Source organism: Rhea pennata, chromosome 1, assembly GCF_028389875.1.
Source record: "Rhea pennata isolate bPtePen1 chromosome 1, bPtePen1.pri, whole genome shotgun sequence".
Lineage (NCBI taxonomy): Eukaryota > Metazoa > Chordata > Aves > Rheiformes > Rheidae > Rhea > Rhea pennata.
In genome coordinates, this window is record NC_084663.1 from 66,572,580 (window position 1) to 66,587,705 (window position 15,126).

Here is a 15,126-nt window from a genome sequence, read left to right on the forward strand (position 1 = left end):
TTTGTGCTACTCCATTTTTATATCCAGGAAGCTGCCAATAACAGCAGTAGGTGTGCATGAAGAGAAGGTAGATAAAGTAAGGCCATTAGTCCTTTAACCAACACCTATATTAAACAATAAATGGGGCCAGGCCCCATTCTCTGGCCCTGAGGCCAACTGGCTTGAGTTGGCCCGCAGCCACTCAGGGAGCACCTCTCCTCTCCTAGAGTGGGTGGCAGAGCCCTTCCTCTACTGCCGTGGGAACATAATATTCCAAATGAAAACATAAAGAACTGAAGCCCAACTCAAAAGCCACTGTCTTATCTCAGCGTTCAGGTTTTTCTCTTAACATGTGTTTGGATATGTAAAATTGCAAGTGTCGTAAGTTCTTCGGGCCAGATGCTAAGCTGGTTTAAGCTGACAATTTGTGCTAGCTGAGGTTCTGGTTTCTCACTTACATTTCTTGGAAAGAGCAATGAGATGTAATAAGTAAATCTAAAACACAAGGAGTAGAGCCCAGGATATATGGGAGATGTGTTTACATCCTGTGATTTGCTGTTGAAAGATTTTAGCACTGTGCTCAGAACTATATTTATAGAGCTGCTGGTCAGAACTGTGCAGTTTAAAGGTGAAATCAGTTCTCTCTTTTAATCTTAATTGAGTTTTCATTCTTCTCCAAATCAATTCAGGCAAATCTCCTGGGCCTGAAATGTCATGGGAGCACTAGAAGCCAAGAGGAGAATTAATTTCTGAAAGTTTGAGAGCAAAAACATGAGGTTTAGGGCTGTGAAATGTTAATCTGTTTCTGACTTTCCCAAGAATTGTCTGAAATACTTTTGCCTGCTTGTAACTCAAGCAACTTCATGCCAGATATTAGAACTTTTTGTTATGTGAATACTGAAAACAGTAATGTATGACTTCTGTCATAGCCCAAAGGAAAGAAAAAGGTTCAAAAATGTAATTTCCAAACCTTTTAAATTAAAAAGAATGTCAAAATCCCATGGAAGAAATAGAAAAAAAGCTGAGCTCTCAGTTATTCACCCTAAGATAGATAGGACCTTCTTCTTTCAAGAAGGCCAAGGTATCACATACTGATATATCCCACCATATGAAGACCAAGCAAGCTTGGTCCTTTCCCTTGTTCCCTGCTGTTCCTGTGGGAAGGATCTGCCATAGGCTGCTCCAGCTCATCAGGCTCACTGAGTAGCTTCAGGGACAGAAAGAGATGCTGTTTCAGTGCTAATTTCACTTCAGTGAGCAGCAAATGCAGGTACTATGGATGAACTATGAGTTGTGTTACTGGACAAAGCAAATACTTAAGACACCAACTTATGCAAGTAAACTGCCCCTGAGTGCTTGCAGCAGAAAAGACAGGAGATGGGATGTTATCTCTGCATGAGGGACATTGACATTGTAGTGGTAATTTTTTATTATTCTTAGTTATTATTATTATTTATTATGCATATTGATTGTTACATTTATCCTTAGTTGAAATAGGCTAAATTTTTAAAAAACATGTGGTGCTGTATCTTTGGACATCCTCAGCTATCTGGCTTTGCAATGCTTTTCTGTTATGAGCAGGAAAAGAATTTTGGGACTCCTTTCTTATTCAGTTGTAGAAAGCATCCTGAGTTCATTATCAGATCACGTCCCTTTCTCCCAGGGGACATGGACATTCCTGGCTTTACCCCCAAGTCAGACCCTCCCCACCATTTATGTGCTATGGAACTGAAATGTGACTGATGCAAATGTTGCAGCAGTGTATAAAATGCTGAATTATTCATGGTACTTACGTAGAGAAGATACCAGGGTGGAACTGACATAATGAAAAGCTCCAAGTAAAAAAAAAACCATGGGAAGATTCAGATTAAGAGCAGTCTCAAACTTGAGAGACAGACTGCATTGTAGAGCCTTAATATCTTCTTCCTTTAAATGCCTCTCCTCATGCCATACCCTGGACTATTGTAGCCAGCTACTTTTAACATCATTATCCATATCAATGCCCATGAGTTAGAAGCCTATCATTGATATTTTACAAACATAGACCTAAAGCATAGAAGTATCAAATGAGTTGTTGTGGTTCGAAGTAGAAAATCTGCAGAGGGAGTGGGAGCTGAGACTAGGTCTTCTCAAACTGAAGCCTTGACCATCTCAGTAAGCTTACTCCCTATCATGCATAAAACGATCATCTGGAGGACTTCAGAAGGCAAGCCGCTGTGTGCTCTTTCATAACAGAGCATCAGAGGGGGCTTCTACCTATCTTCCTACATAGCTGGTCTCCCAACTTGACTGGGGTTTCTGTGGGCTACTAAAATGTATTTATTTCATTGTCGTCATAGTGAACTTCAGTTTTCATCTTTTTATGACCCGAAGGGTCCTGGACACTAAATCTCGCCCTTGATCACTTTTACCTCTAATATTTTTCAGTTACTGAGTGTCTGTGACCTGATATTTCCATTTTTCCAGGCTGTACCCTCGTCATGCAAGTGCTCTCAACAACTTGGGGACATTGACCAAAGATGTGGTGGAGGCAAAGGACTATTACAGACGGGCCCTTCGGTTAAACCCTCAGCACAACCGTGCACTGTTCAATCTCGGCAACCTGCTCAAGTAAGTTGAATGCAGAACTGACTTCAAGGAAATTCATGTTCTCTCTATGCAGATCACCAAAATGGTGGGTTTTTTACCAGCTGATGAGAGAATGACATTTTTTTCTTATTGGTAGCCAAGCTGCCAGCACAGAAACAGGGCTTGGCTTGGACACCCATCATCTGCCAGGTCAGTTTGGGTGCTGTTTAAGCATAAACACCTAACTCTGAGATGCTCAGAGCAGGAGAGGCTTCATCCCTGTGGGCAGGGGGGTGGACTTGAGGGGAAAGTTGTCTTACATCCCTGCATCTGCTGAGTTAGAACATGAATTAATCAGCTCATAATTTGACTCATTGTTATTTAGATTGCCAGTGTGTAACAGGGAGAATATTAGACAATCATAATCATACAAATTAATTTGAGTAACTATTTCTGAAGTCGGATCTGCATGAGAATCTTTGCCAGTGTGATCTAAGAGCTGCTAGAGGTGCAATTCAAAAAAAAAAAAAAAAAAGAAAAAAAGAAAGAAAAAAAGAAAAACCACAAACATTTATTTCTATTCCTGCACTACTATTTTGCACTAGCAACCCCCCCCCCATTTTTGTCAAGATAGCTTATTTTCCTAGCAGATTGTATAAACTGGGGCAGTAAAAGTGTACATTTTAACTGATATAAACTGCACCTATTTTGTAGGGGGATTTTCCTGGTAACAGTTCTCTGGTAAAACATTTAGAGCAGATCTGGCTTTAGCATTGGGCTGTTTATAAAATGACAGTATCTCATCAAAACATACTTGATCTCTGTAGTTCTAAAACGTTGCATTCGTTGTGAGTTTATATGAAGGACATTAAGCAGTTTGCTGAGGTTCTGCTTAGCCTGTTCAGTAATGATGAAGTTATCTAGATAACATTACAAGTAACTGTGATTGTTTTGTGTTAGAATATGGCAGAAGAGTAATTGTTAAATAAAAAGTAGGCTAGTGCTTTACTGCAAATACTCACAAAAGTGGTAAAGACAGACTTAGGGAATGGAAGGTGTTTGTACTATTCATCATGTTTAGTTGACTGAAATTAATCTTGGATGACAAAGCTGTTTAAAAATATATATTGTCCTTTTAATCCATCACATTTGCCTTAGTTATTATTCTCTGTGACTTTTCTTAAAAAAAATATAATATATTAATGCAAAAGGACACAAGTTAGAAGGAGCATCAGGACATCCTATGTAAATAACACTTAAATCTGTCCTGTTGGTGGGCTCTTGGAACCCAGCAGATGGGCAGATTTGTTACACCTGCAAAGCACATGGGAAGCATCTGGGAAATTCTCTTAGAACTACTGTTTATTTTGTGTGCAAAATGTCATGTTTTTCCATTTAGGATACTATGAGACCCATCAGATTGTATGCACGCTTCATCCTCCTGTAATGCTATATAGTGCTATACATTAAAGGTGTGTGATACTCACTTCTGCTGAGCTCTTTAAAAGAATGCAGTCAGGTTCCACCCCCATCATTTCCCACCATCACTCGCTCCAATTTTTAATGACTTTTAGTCTTCAGAAGCAACCTATTGCATCTGTACACACTAATAGTATTAATTATAATGGAAACCAGGTGTCTTCATCTCCCTAGACAACTTTATCAAAAAGTTCGAAACAGCATAGAATGCATGGTGGAGGGATTAACACATATCAGATACTGTGCAGTCGCATCCTACCTGAATGTCTCCCCTTGAATGCTAGCTGTCCTCTCAAAACTCTTTTCCTGCATGTTTCCTGGATCATCAGTCAAATTCAGAGATCATCAGCTGTGCATAAGGTGACTCGCAAGATTACCAAATGGAAACTAGGCTCAGATTCCAAACTCCCCCTTCCTAGGACTGTTTTCTCCTGAGTTATCTTTTTATTCAACCTAATATGGAGCATTCACTGGGAAACTGTGATCTACTGGAGAGAGAGACTGGTTGTGTGCTGTGTATATAGGGCATCTAGTGTTCTGCAGACCCTAAATGCATGTAAGTTAAGAATTAAATGAAAATATTTAGAATATTACAAGCAGATATTACTTTCTGGCTGTGCTATGAGACATTATGAAGAGTGTTTCGATTTTTTAAATTATAGCCAAGAGAGGATAAAAGGTCAAGATCTGAAAGCATTTTCTGTCTTCCTTACAGAGGTTTCAGTGACTATACATGGTACAGATCAGGAGAGCCAGATCTGCAATACTTAAAGCATGTACAGTAACAACATTACTTATATAAGGACATGTAATGAAGCCGCCTAGCATGGGGAATTCAGAGGCTTATTCTGCAAAGTTCCTTATAGCCACTCCAGCTTCTAGTTTGGAAAAATGATTGCAAATATTAAATTTCCCTACCTATGAAGTTTGAGAAAGGGGAACTCCAGGATTTTGGAAGGATGTGCTTGCTGTTCCCATGTGGGAATCTGCCTTTCATTATTCCCTGGAAATAGGCTGTCTATTCAAGCAGCTGTTCCTTGTGATTTAAGCTTACATAAAATTTTGTTTTGGAGAGCACAGGGTAGAATCTTTAGGGTTTTTTTGTGTGGAAGACCTAGATGAAAAAACATTTCCATTTTCTGTTTGCACATTATGAAAACAGTTAGGTGCCAGAAAATGAATGTCCTCAGGAAGCACGACATGATAACGGTTGAGTAACACCGTGATTTTGTCTACATATTGTAAAATAAAATTGTATGTCATCATTTTCTTGCCTTATATAAAGATTGAACAGTGGCTAATTAAACAACGCAGGCAGATTTCTTAGATAAAAAGACCGAAAGGAATGGCTTATCTAAAAATGAAGAATCACCTTCTGCCCTTCTATAGTCCATGATCAGTGATACAAAGCAGCCTGATGCTGCTTTTTTTGTTTTGTTTGTTTAAGTTTCACATTATGTAAATATTTAACTCCTATATATAGATTCAGTTTTGCTGAGATACAAGTTGAAAAACTGAGATAAATATGGATCATTCAGAATACCTCACATAAATGTATAGCGTATGAGACAGTCTGTAAAGGGACAGGAAATGAAATATTATGAACATTTGAAGTAAATATTTAGGATCTCAGCTTGCTGTTTCAGGAAGAATGGGAGGGAGCTTATTCTTTGCCGTATTGTATCTATCCATTTGTAAAGCACTCTAATATTCAGTACAGCAGTTCTTATGAAGAAAAGCCTCATAACTCTTAAGTACTTTGAGCATTTTAAGACTGTATTTTCAAGGGAAAAGGAAAATTCCTAGAAATAATATTCACTGAAATCTTGGGTTTGTTCAAAGGACTTATTCTCTGCTGAGTGTAGAATAACGCACAAGATGTCCTGTGCATTTATTAGCATGATCTAATCTAAGTTTAGGAAATTCATCTATTCACAGGAAGGACTGCCCTGCCCTCTGTAATACAGGCTTTGGGATGAATTTATCAGTGAATATCCTGACACAGTCGTGTGAATTGTCTGAAGGGGTTGGAAAACATCAGATAGATATTAAACGCACTGAAATTTAAGATATTTCAGAAAGTGAAACATTTCTCCATTCCATTTAGACAAGCAAATTGAATGATACTCTGCATGCTGCTAGTCATATCACTGAGGAGCGTGTGGCGCTGGCTTCTCTATGTCCTCTGACTGGGTAGTTGCAGACAGCAGTAAGGCCACTCTTGAACCTTTTCTTCTTCTGGCTCATCAGAGCAGCTCGCTCAGCCTCTCCTCATGGGCCGTGGCTCTAGCCCTGCCAGTATGTCCACATCTTTCCTATAATGGGCAGCCCAAGACAGGACGCTTCTCCAGATGTGGTCTCCCAAGTGTCAAATAGAGGGAAGATCACCTCTCAGACCAGCTGGCTACTTTCTAGCCAGTCGGCCCCAGCCTGTCTTGTAGCATCCTGGGGTTATCCCATCCCAGGTATAGGACCTGCATTTGCTTTTGTCAAACTTCATGAGTTTCTTGTAAGCCCATTTCCCCAGCCTGTGCAGGTCCCTCTGAGTAGCAGCCCTGCCCTTCAATGTATTGCCTGCTCCTGCCAATTTGGTGTCATCCACATAGTAAAAATGAAAGCCAGAGGAATATATCTGAATAATCTGAATCATTCTTAACACAGGGAGTCAAACAGGCTTAGAGGTTTATTTTCAGGTAGACGTAGTTGGCTGATAGAAAACCAAAATCAGACGCTCAGAATAGTTGTAGAGCACTTTAAGAGTTCTGTGTTTCTGGCTTTACTGCAGTAAGAGCTAACCTGACAATGTAAGGCAAATCATTTTGAAAGTTAAAATGTGCACTAGAACACTAATTCCTAGGCTACTCTTCCAATCTGTTGTGGATGAAATTTGCTGCAGTGCTAACAGCCCACACACAGTGCTTGTGTATCGCCAGACCTCTAATTGATGGTTTAAGCTGATGTTTCTCAGTCTGTGGATCACTTGCAAAATTATGGAAGAGATGCTCCTGGTGGAAAGAGCCATTCCTCACACACCGCTTGAACACGCTAGCTGCAGGGCAAAGCTGGGGGCACAAGTGGCGGGGGAATCAGGAGGGGACATTGTAAGGCAAAGTAATTTGGGGAAAAATTGGATTAAGTGATCATAGACTCCTTCTGTCAGGTGAATTTGTTCCTCTCTCTGTCATAGCGAAAGTATGTATTATCCAGCTTCGCCTGTTGCGGATACCCAGTTCATGGTAAATTAGTGTATCAGACTGTTCTCCCAGTGCTCTGTGTTCTCCCAGATTCCATCAGATTTATACGAGCTATGGCCTCGATCCTGCAAAGTGCTGAATATGCTGGCCTTGCTCCAGGAAAGCACTTCAACTAGTAATTAATTTTCAACTTGCATGCATAAAATTTAAGTATGTGTTTAAGTGCTTGGCCAGAGCACTCGGTATCTTGCAGCCCTGAGCCCTCTTAGAAACTGTTGGATCTGCTCTTTTTAATATAATTCTGTCTGTCACATAAAAAGATGCCATAATCTTTCCCTCTCTACCCCCGCTTTCAGGAGATAAACATTGTTCTTGGATCAAACAAAAAAAAGCTATTTAGAAAAAAAGGGCAATTAAGAGGGCTGCCCTGTGTTCAGAGTGTACTTGTGGTTAATGGGAACTTTTAGTGCTGCTGAGTGGATCGCTTAATCCTTTTATTTTTGTAGCTGGCATTTCCTACATTTTTGCCAAACATCAATACCTTTATAAAGCAGTCATCTGTTTTTGATTTGTAAAAATGTGTCATGAAACTCCAGCCAAGGGATCCAAAAGTTTTATAAATTGACAAGCTAGCTAGTCTTTAATTAGTGTAGAGGAAAAGTGGTTCTTTATTTGTTTTTGCTTCACTTGTGTAATTTATACAGAGCAGTGCTGAAGAAGAAAAAAACTAGCACAACTGGTTTTACTTAGCTTAATGCACAGGCAAAATATCCTTACAGTTATGTAACTAGAAAAAGAAAAAATCTGCAAAGCCACATATATTATCAGCTGAAATTTTCACCTTATAAACAAGATCTGGTTACTTGATCACATTGCTCAGATGAAATCCAAGGCCAAAGCGGCAAGGTGTCAACGTATTTTCTGTGTGCCAGTGTCCCTTGTTGCTTTTTGTAAGCTGTGCTATTCCTATCTTTTGCACACTCAACACAAGGAAAATGTTGTTCCTATCCAAGTAGGCATCCATAGATGATTGTTCAGGAAACCTTCGCCTTTTCCCAAGGTAGTAAAGGCAGAGTGAAAACTGAAAAAAGTGGAAAAATTGTAGCTCATCAGTGTAGCCATCCCTCAGATATCTCTGTTCATAATCGCTAAGATATGAAGCACAGACTAATGACTGAAGTGCTTGGGATCCCAGACAGATTTAATTTACCAATACTTTTAATTTAAAAGTAGTAATTTAACTAAGATATAAGTCCTGATATAGAAGGATATATACTTCTTGTCTAGGAGCATGCAGTGGAAAGACTCTGCAGTGTTTTTAGAAAATGTACTTTGTACTTGGGGACCCTTTTGCTGACTTGCCCTTCATATATCTTTAACTCCTGATTGGATGGATGCGCCAGAATTTGATATATTTGCCATAAAGAGAAATACTGAGAATAAGACTACAGAAATGGAGAATTTTACAGAATATCATGGTTATGACTCAGCAGACAGAAACTAATACTGATTGTCTGACAGTCAAAATAAAACATGTTTTGCTCTTTAGTGTGGGGTTTGGGGGAATACATTATTTTGGGGGCACTGGGATCGCTGGGTAATGCCCAGTTCGACAGCCCAGCCTGTTGGCTCCCTTCTCCTCCCCTTGCGGCCGCCACTCAAACCAAAAGTGACGAATCATTGCAGGGAGCCTATGTGCTGCTCCAGGCACTTTAAAAACCCACGTGCAGAAAGTGCATGTGCCAGCATATAAAATTTAGCATGTATCCAGTGACCACCCTGCAGTGCCGTATGGAGTGAGTTGCTCAGGCTCAGGTGATGCTGGTTGCTCAGACCCTGGAGAGAAGGTGCAAGTTAATTACTTAGTCTTTGCTGAAAAGAACAAGACAGAAACTTTTACATCTCTTTAAAGTAGTTAATGAATGGGTGACCCGAACATTTTAAACATATTAATAAACGTATTAAAGAAATAATTTTTTTAATATTATTATTTCCTGTATTTCTTGGCACACAGGTCCCAAGGGAAGAAGGAGGAGGCTATAATCCTACTGAGGGATTCCATTAAATACGGCCCAGAGTTCGCAGACGCGTACTCAAGCCTGGCTTCCCTGTTAGCCGAACAGGTAACGGGTATCATCCAAAGTGCGTGTTCCTTCTGCATGTGATGCTCTGATGTTGCAGGTGCAATTCATTGCTGAATGCCTTAGAAATGCTCTCACCTTGCATGCAGTGGCTGTTTGGAGAGATCTTTTGGGCTGCTTTAGAGCTGAGTTTTTCAGTATAGGAGGCAACTCCCTCTCAGTGAGTGATTACATCCATCTGATGTGGCTTTGAATTAAATTGCTATTAAAATTGTGAGTAAATATACTTTTTGCAGCGCCCTGTGTCTAAGTTAGGAAACGTCCGAAATAAGGTTGCATCTGCAGCCTGAGTTCAGCCCTTTGCATACGTACATTAGGACACAGCTCTTAATTACGCAGGTAGATGATCACGTACTGGGAGTGGGAAGGTTCATTTGCTTTATGTTGCTCTTAATGAGCAGCTGTTCGATATTTTGTTTAACCTCGTTGTTCAGTACGTGGCCCCAGGCCTTATTTACTGTGCACCGTCCAGACTGTGCTCTGGACGCAGGATTACTCATTTCCTCTTGTGTTTTTTCACCATGCTTATTATTCTAGTCCCTCAGTACTCTCTATACTTTATGTAATTTATTTCTGCAAGTTCCCTGTGAGGTGAACTATTGCTGCCCCCACTGAAAAAAGAAAAAAAAAAAAGGAAATGGACGCACAAAACGTTTGAGTTCGAAAGAAGCCAAGAAGTGTGGGTGCCCATTTGGAGACCGCCAGGGCTTGGTTTTCGCCAAGCGTCTAGCAGTGGGCGAAGGAGGCTGTGCCTCCGGCATTGCTCCCACGGACATCAGCTGCGTCTTGCCGCAGCCTCCCTTCTGGGCCTCAGGGAAGATCACCTTTCACTGTTTTCCACTAGTCTGGCTAATAGAATTAGCTGAAACATTCTCTGCAAAAAGGGAGGTGGTTAAATTTTGGCAAAACTATAAGCAAGGGTCTTATTCTGGCTTCTTTAATGATATAGGCATTCCACAAAATCCACCTTTGATAAATGTGGGTTACTGAAAGGTATTGTGCTATTTTCTTCTCCCTTTTAAGTGACTTTCAAATATTATCAGATATATAGCTGCAGAGACCTAGAATTACAGTGTACGAATTGAAAGAAGAGCCTTCTTGAATGGGATCTGTGATTTGAATCAGCCCTTTAATGAAGTCTCCTGCAAGTATAGGAAATGAGTTCTCCACAGTAATACCTGGTTTTAATACTAATTGAATTAATTAATTAGAATCATCGGTCATAAGGTCAACAGAGCAATAAAAACATAATAGAGTCCCAAGGCCATCTGCCCAAAGCAAATGTTGTTAGTAAGTCCAGCAATATTTCACCTACTCTTAGGTATACTTTGTTCATCCTCTTGAGGCTTGAGTAAGTGGAAGGGAAGAAAGATAGTTCATACAGTTTCCTCAGAAAATAACGATTTCCTGCAGCCTTTTAACACCTTCTCATGTTCAGCCATCACAGATGACTACCTGACTGTGCAGCTTGCACTCTGCAAGCTGCTCCTTGCCCAGCTGTCCTAGTGACTGCAGTAGGAGCTTCCCAAAAATATGCACTGCTCCCCGTGGCTGCGGGCTGTTGAATGATGTTGTGCAGTTCCCGGAGGGGTACAGGCATAGACCTTGGCAGCTTCAGTCCAAAGGATGATGTATGTGCCAGGAGGGAGAAGAGGGATCCTGTTTTTCGGTTTGGGTTTCTCCTCCTTGCCTGAGCAATAGTTTCCAAAAGGGCTAAAAGTTACAAAGCAGTTTTTCTTTCTGCTTGTTGCCTAGAGTTCTCCTCGCACCTCTTCAGCTATGACTGATGCCAGGCAGTATGCACAAAACTAGCCCAGCAGGCTGCATTAACAGACTCGCCGTGCAGCTTTGAGGAAGGGAGTATGAACTAGTTCCTTCCCATGGGGATGTGAGAGAAAAGGGGCTGAAGTGCTAGAAGTTGCATATTTAAGTAGCTCTCATGAGGTGACCATGCTTGTGACAAACTCCTGTTCCTCTAGCTTCGTGCTATGGCTAAGAAGGGAGGAAGCAGGTGGAAGTGACACAGTGAAATAGTGTCCTGATTGCCTTGGTTGGGCCTGGACATCGTATTCCCCTGTAATTTAAAGGCTCTGAGTCTGAAAACAGGCTTACAGTTCTTTTCCTTCTGCAGTTGTGAAAAATGCTCTTAAGAGGAATGTCCCATGCTCCAGGGAATTAGCCTGTAACTCAGTGTAATTGCCCTTTTCTCTCCTTAATGGTTGATTCTGAAACCAGAGCAGACTTCAGGGAAAAAACAAAAGAAAGAAGACATTGTATAAAACAGTTTGCCTTGTCTGTGCCTTTTATAAATGCTTGTCTTCTTACAGCTTTTTCTGCTTGATCTCATGACTCAGTCACAGTGCGCAGCTATATTCCATGACAGTCTATTGCCATTTCAGGGCTGCTAATATCAGAAATCAAACATTTTTGTTTGCCAGTTTCACTCTCCTGTAACAACACTGGTTCCCTTGGCTTTACGCTGACTTTCTTGAGTATGCCTTCTTGCCTACTTTTGAAATTTCATCAGCCCTCTCAAGCTACTTGATGGCTTTTTCAAGCTCCAGTTTCTGGAGTTACGGAGTAATTTTTTTTTTTTTTTTGGTAAGAACATCAGCATACGCTAAGAAAAAGAAATTTTTAAACCTAGCTGCAGAGGAAACCCTACAGATGTGACCCAGACATACCCAGACTGAAAAACAGCCATATAAAAAACAGACTTAAAAACCCTGGGGTTCAACTGAGAGATCCTCAGATGCATAATTTTCTTAAAATCATAAAAATCTCATACATTTTTAAAGGCAGCCTTCTGCATTTTGTGAGTTTGATAAACATTTGCTGAAGGTCCAGAAGTGGCATTATTAAGTGTTAATGAGAATCAAGCCTTGTTCTCCTATTGCATTTCTCCTAAGGAGAGGATAGGCTGCTAGGGAAAAAGCTGTGGCATACCCTTCTTAATTTCTGACTGAACTTAATAGAAATACTTGGTTAGAAAAATCATTCCTGCAGCCTTTTAACACCTTAAAATCAGACTGTGCACTGAGCCTGGTGCATGCAAGGTCAGGGTGTTACATGGCAAAAAAGTGTTTTACAAATGCATGCGCAGTGCAACAATGATAAAAGTACACCTAGTGCTAAGTGTCAGTGAGCATGAATACTTCGACTTGGGACACTGCTAATCCAGTTTAACACCGCACTTCCTTGTTTTGAAAATAGAATTTAAGATCAGTAAATTAAATGTCGAAAAACTCTCATGTATACATACAAAGCCACATACAGCTGCTGAAAACTAAAATTAAAGGAAAAGAAATCAACACAGAAATCTCTGAAAATATACCTGTACATGTCTGTCTGACACAGATATTTTCTGAGAAAGCTGCTCATCATTTTAGTCAGTTTTGATGATTACTACACTTTTCCTGACCCCACAGACTAATGATGTTAAATCCATATAAATTTACCCTAAATGTCCAAATTTAAGCACTTCTTAAAAACGTTTTTTGGTGTTTTATCATTTTCTATCTTTTCTTCTGGCTGACCTTTATCATGTAAATGTGAAAGCATTTAACTGTGACAAACCATTTGCTTTCATCAAGTCATAGTCTTCAAATACTATTAATTCCAGTTTTCAAGTTCTGAAATAGGAGATAAGAAAGGAGTCCATGCATTTAAACAGACCACATGCTGCTGTCAGGTCACCCCTTAAATCCAGAGAGAGCCCAGTAAGCTGAGATTTGCAGGTTTTGGGGAGAGAAGAAATCAGAGCTGGACTAAACAGCAAAACCAGGTCTGTTTCCCACAGCGAATTAACAAAGTTGTCTGAGAAAAATATTTTTTCAAGGCTTGCCTTGGCTGCTAGAAGTGGTCGTCTTCTCACCTCAGTGTGTGGGACCGTCCAAGAGGACACTGTCTGCATGAAGCCTGGCTCCTTGGAAGGTCACTAGGGGCACTAGTGGGGCAGTACGTTAGTGGACCTGTCTCTCGTTTCAGTGTGGGTTCAGCTGCTGACTGTGAGATTTCCCTGGATGTCTCCAAGCCCACCTCAGCAGAGAGCCCAGTGGCCTGTTTCACCCAGGGCTTCAGGAAGAAGCCTGGGGGAGTTGTCTTCACGGGGCTTTTCCAGCCCATCTGCGTGGACAAATTGAAAAAAGAGCCTTGCTACTGGAGGTTTCACCCTCTGCACCTTGCTTGCTTCCGCTGTAAAAAGCCTTCTCTCCATAAATAACACCTCAATACTAAAGCTCTAACATTAGGGAGGAGAAAAATGCAATAACTGTGGTGTTAGCGAGCGTGCAGGCAGCTGGCACGTACTGTCTGGCTAGAGGGAAATGAAAACCTTATTAGGTTGCTGCTTGATCCAAACTAGACACCTTATTTTCATTTCAGGACCTGGATGCCCGTGCACATAGTGCAGACTAGACAGGGCACGGTCCATGGAGTGCCCACACAGGCAAGATGATCTCTCCAAAAAGATCTGTAATTTCTAGAAACTCTCAGCACCCTCAAACCTCGTTGAAATATGTGCAAAATGAAAAGGCTCAGCCCATCTGAAAATCAGGCCAATGATCCCAGTGAGCTACATCTCACACATTGACAAACCCTGCTTTTAACCTGAATCTGCCTGATTTGCCCCACTCACTCCTTGCCCCCAATCTTCCTCCTCCTTCCCCCATTCCCTGCACTAGCTCTCTCTATCCGCCAGCTGTCACGCACACACCAGGATTTTGTTCCTTGTGTTTTTCCTGCTGCTTAGGGAACCAAGAGCAGAGCTCCTGAGAGAAAAAGCTAGCCAGCAAGATGCTTATTAAACAAATAAATTAAAATGTATCAGCCCCCAAATGACAGATATTTCTTAATCCTATCTCTGTGCATTTCTCGGCTGACTGTGTGCCTGGCTGAGTCTCACTAACATTACACCCAGGCCACTGAACCTCTTAAAAAGTAACCTTTTGCAGCTGTTATTACTGTTTTACACATAGCTCCAAGTGCAAATGTATGTGGAGAAATGGTACCCTGGGGCACCAGACAGTAGATTTTGATCTTTCCATTGCATCCAGATGTGGGGTGTAATTTTGGCCTCCTTGAGGCAGTGACCGCTGCCAGGTTCACCAAGGGAGCTGTAAACACCCAGTCCTCAGGGCTATAGGGCAGCCTAGGACCCCCAGCTACAACACCTTGGCCAGTCCCTGTGGCTCAGTGGGGTGGGCTACTGAGGGAGGTGGCCCCGTGGTGCAGGAGTGTAAGTGGGTGTTTTCAGTACGGGCAGGTTTGCAGCTGAGGATGCTGACACTGTTTCTGCCACAGCTAAGACATCTCCTTCTGTTTTAAGGAACGACTTAAAGAAGCAGAGGAGGTTTATAGGGCCGGCATAGAGAATTGTCCAGAGAGCTCTGATCTGCATAACAACTACGGTGTTTTCCTAGTTGATACTGGTAAGTAAGAAGGGGCCAGGGATTTTCTCCCTCTGACTTATTTGCTTTACTTTGTTTTATTTAATAGCACATTTTTAAAAGATTGTCAGAAAATTCCAGAGCAGTGAGTGTGCTTGCACCACAGCTTAGAAATAAATATCCCTGCTCTGCTGAGATGGCACAGTGTACTGAAATTTGCAGTCAAAGCAGTCAGTGTATGGCAGTGGCATTCGGCCCGTTTCCTACAGTGTTTCTCACCATATTAGCACAGGCAGTTGCCTTCTTTAATTTGGACTAGGCAGCATCGCGACAACACTGCCTTTTCTCCAGGAAAGCATAGCCACATAAAACAAAATC

The 15,126-nt window shown here is 41.3% G+C and overlaps 1 protein-coding gene across 1 annotated transcript in view; it reads left to right on the forward strand.

The window, feature by feature from the left end:
* Nucleotides 1-15,126, forward strand: part of TMTC1 (transmembrane O-mannosyltransferase targeting cadherins 1) — a 149,829-nt gene that overhangs the window by 123,051 nt on the left and 11,652 nt on the right. Inside the window, exons 12-14 of the mRNA XM_062590415.1 lie at nucleotides 2,446-2,589; nucleotides 9,235-9,343; nucleotides 14,688-14,790. Of these exons, the coding sequence (XP_062446399.1) occupies nucleotides 2,446-2,589; nucleotides 9,235-9,343; nucleotides 14,688-14,790 (356 nt within the window). The remainder of the gene's footprint in view (nucleotides 1-2,445; nucleotides 2,590-9,234; nucleotides 9,344-14,687; nucleotides 14,791-15,126) is intronic.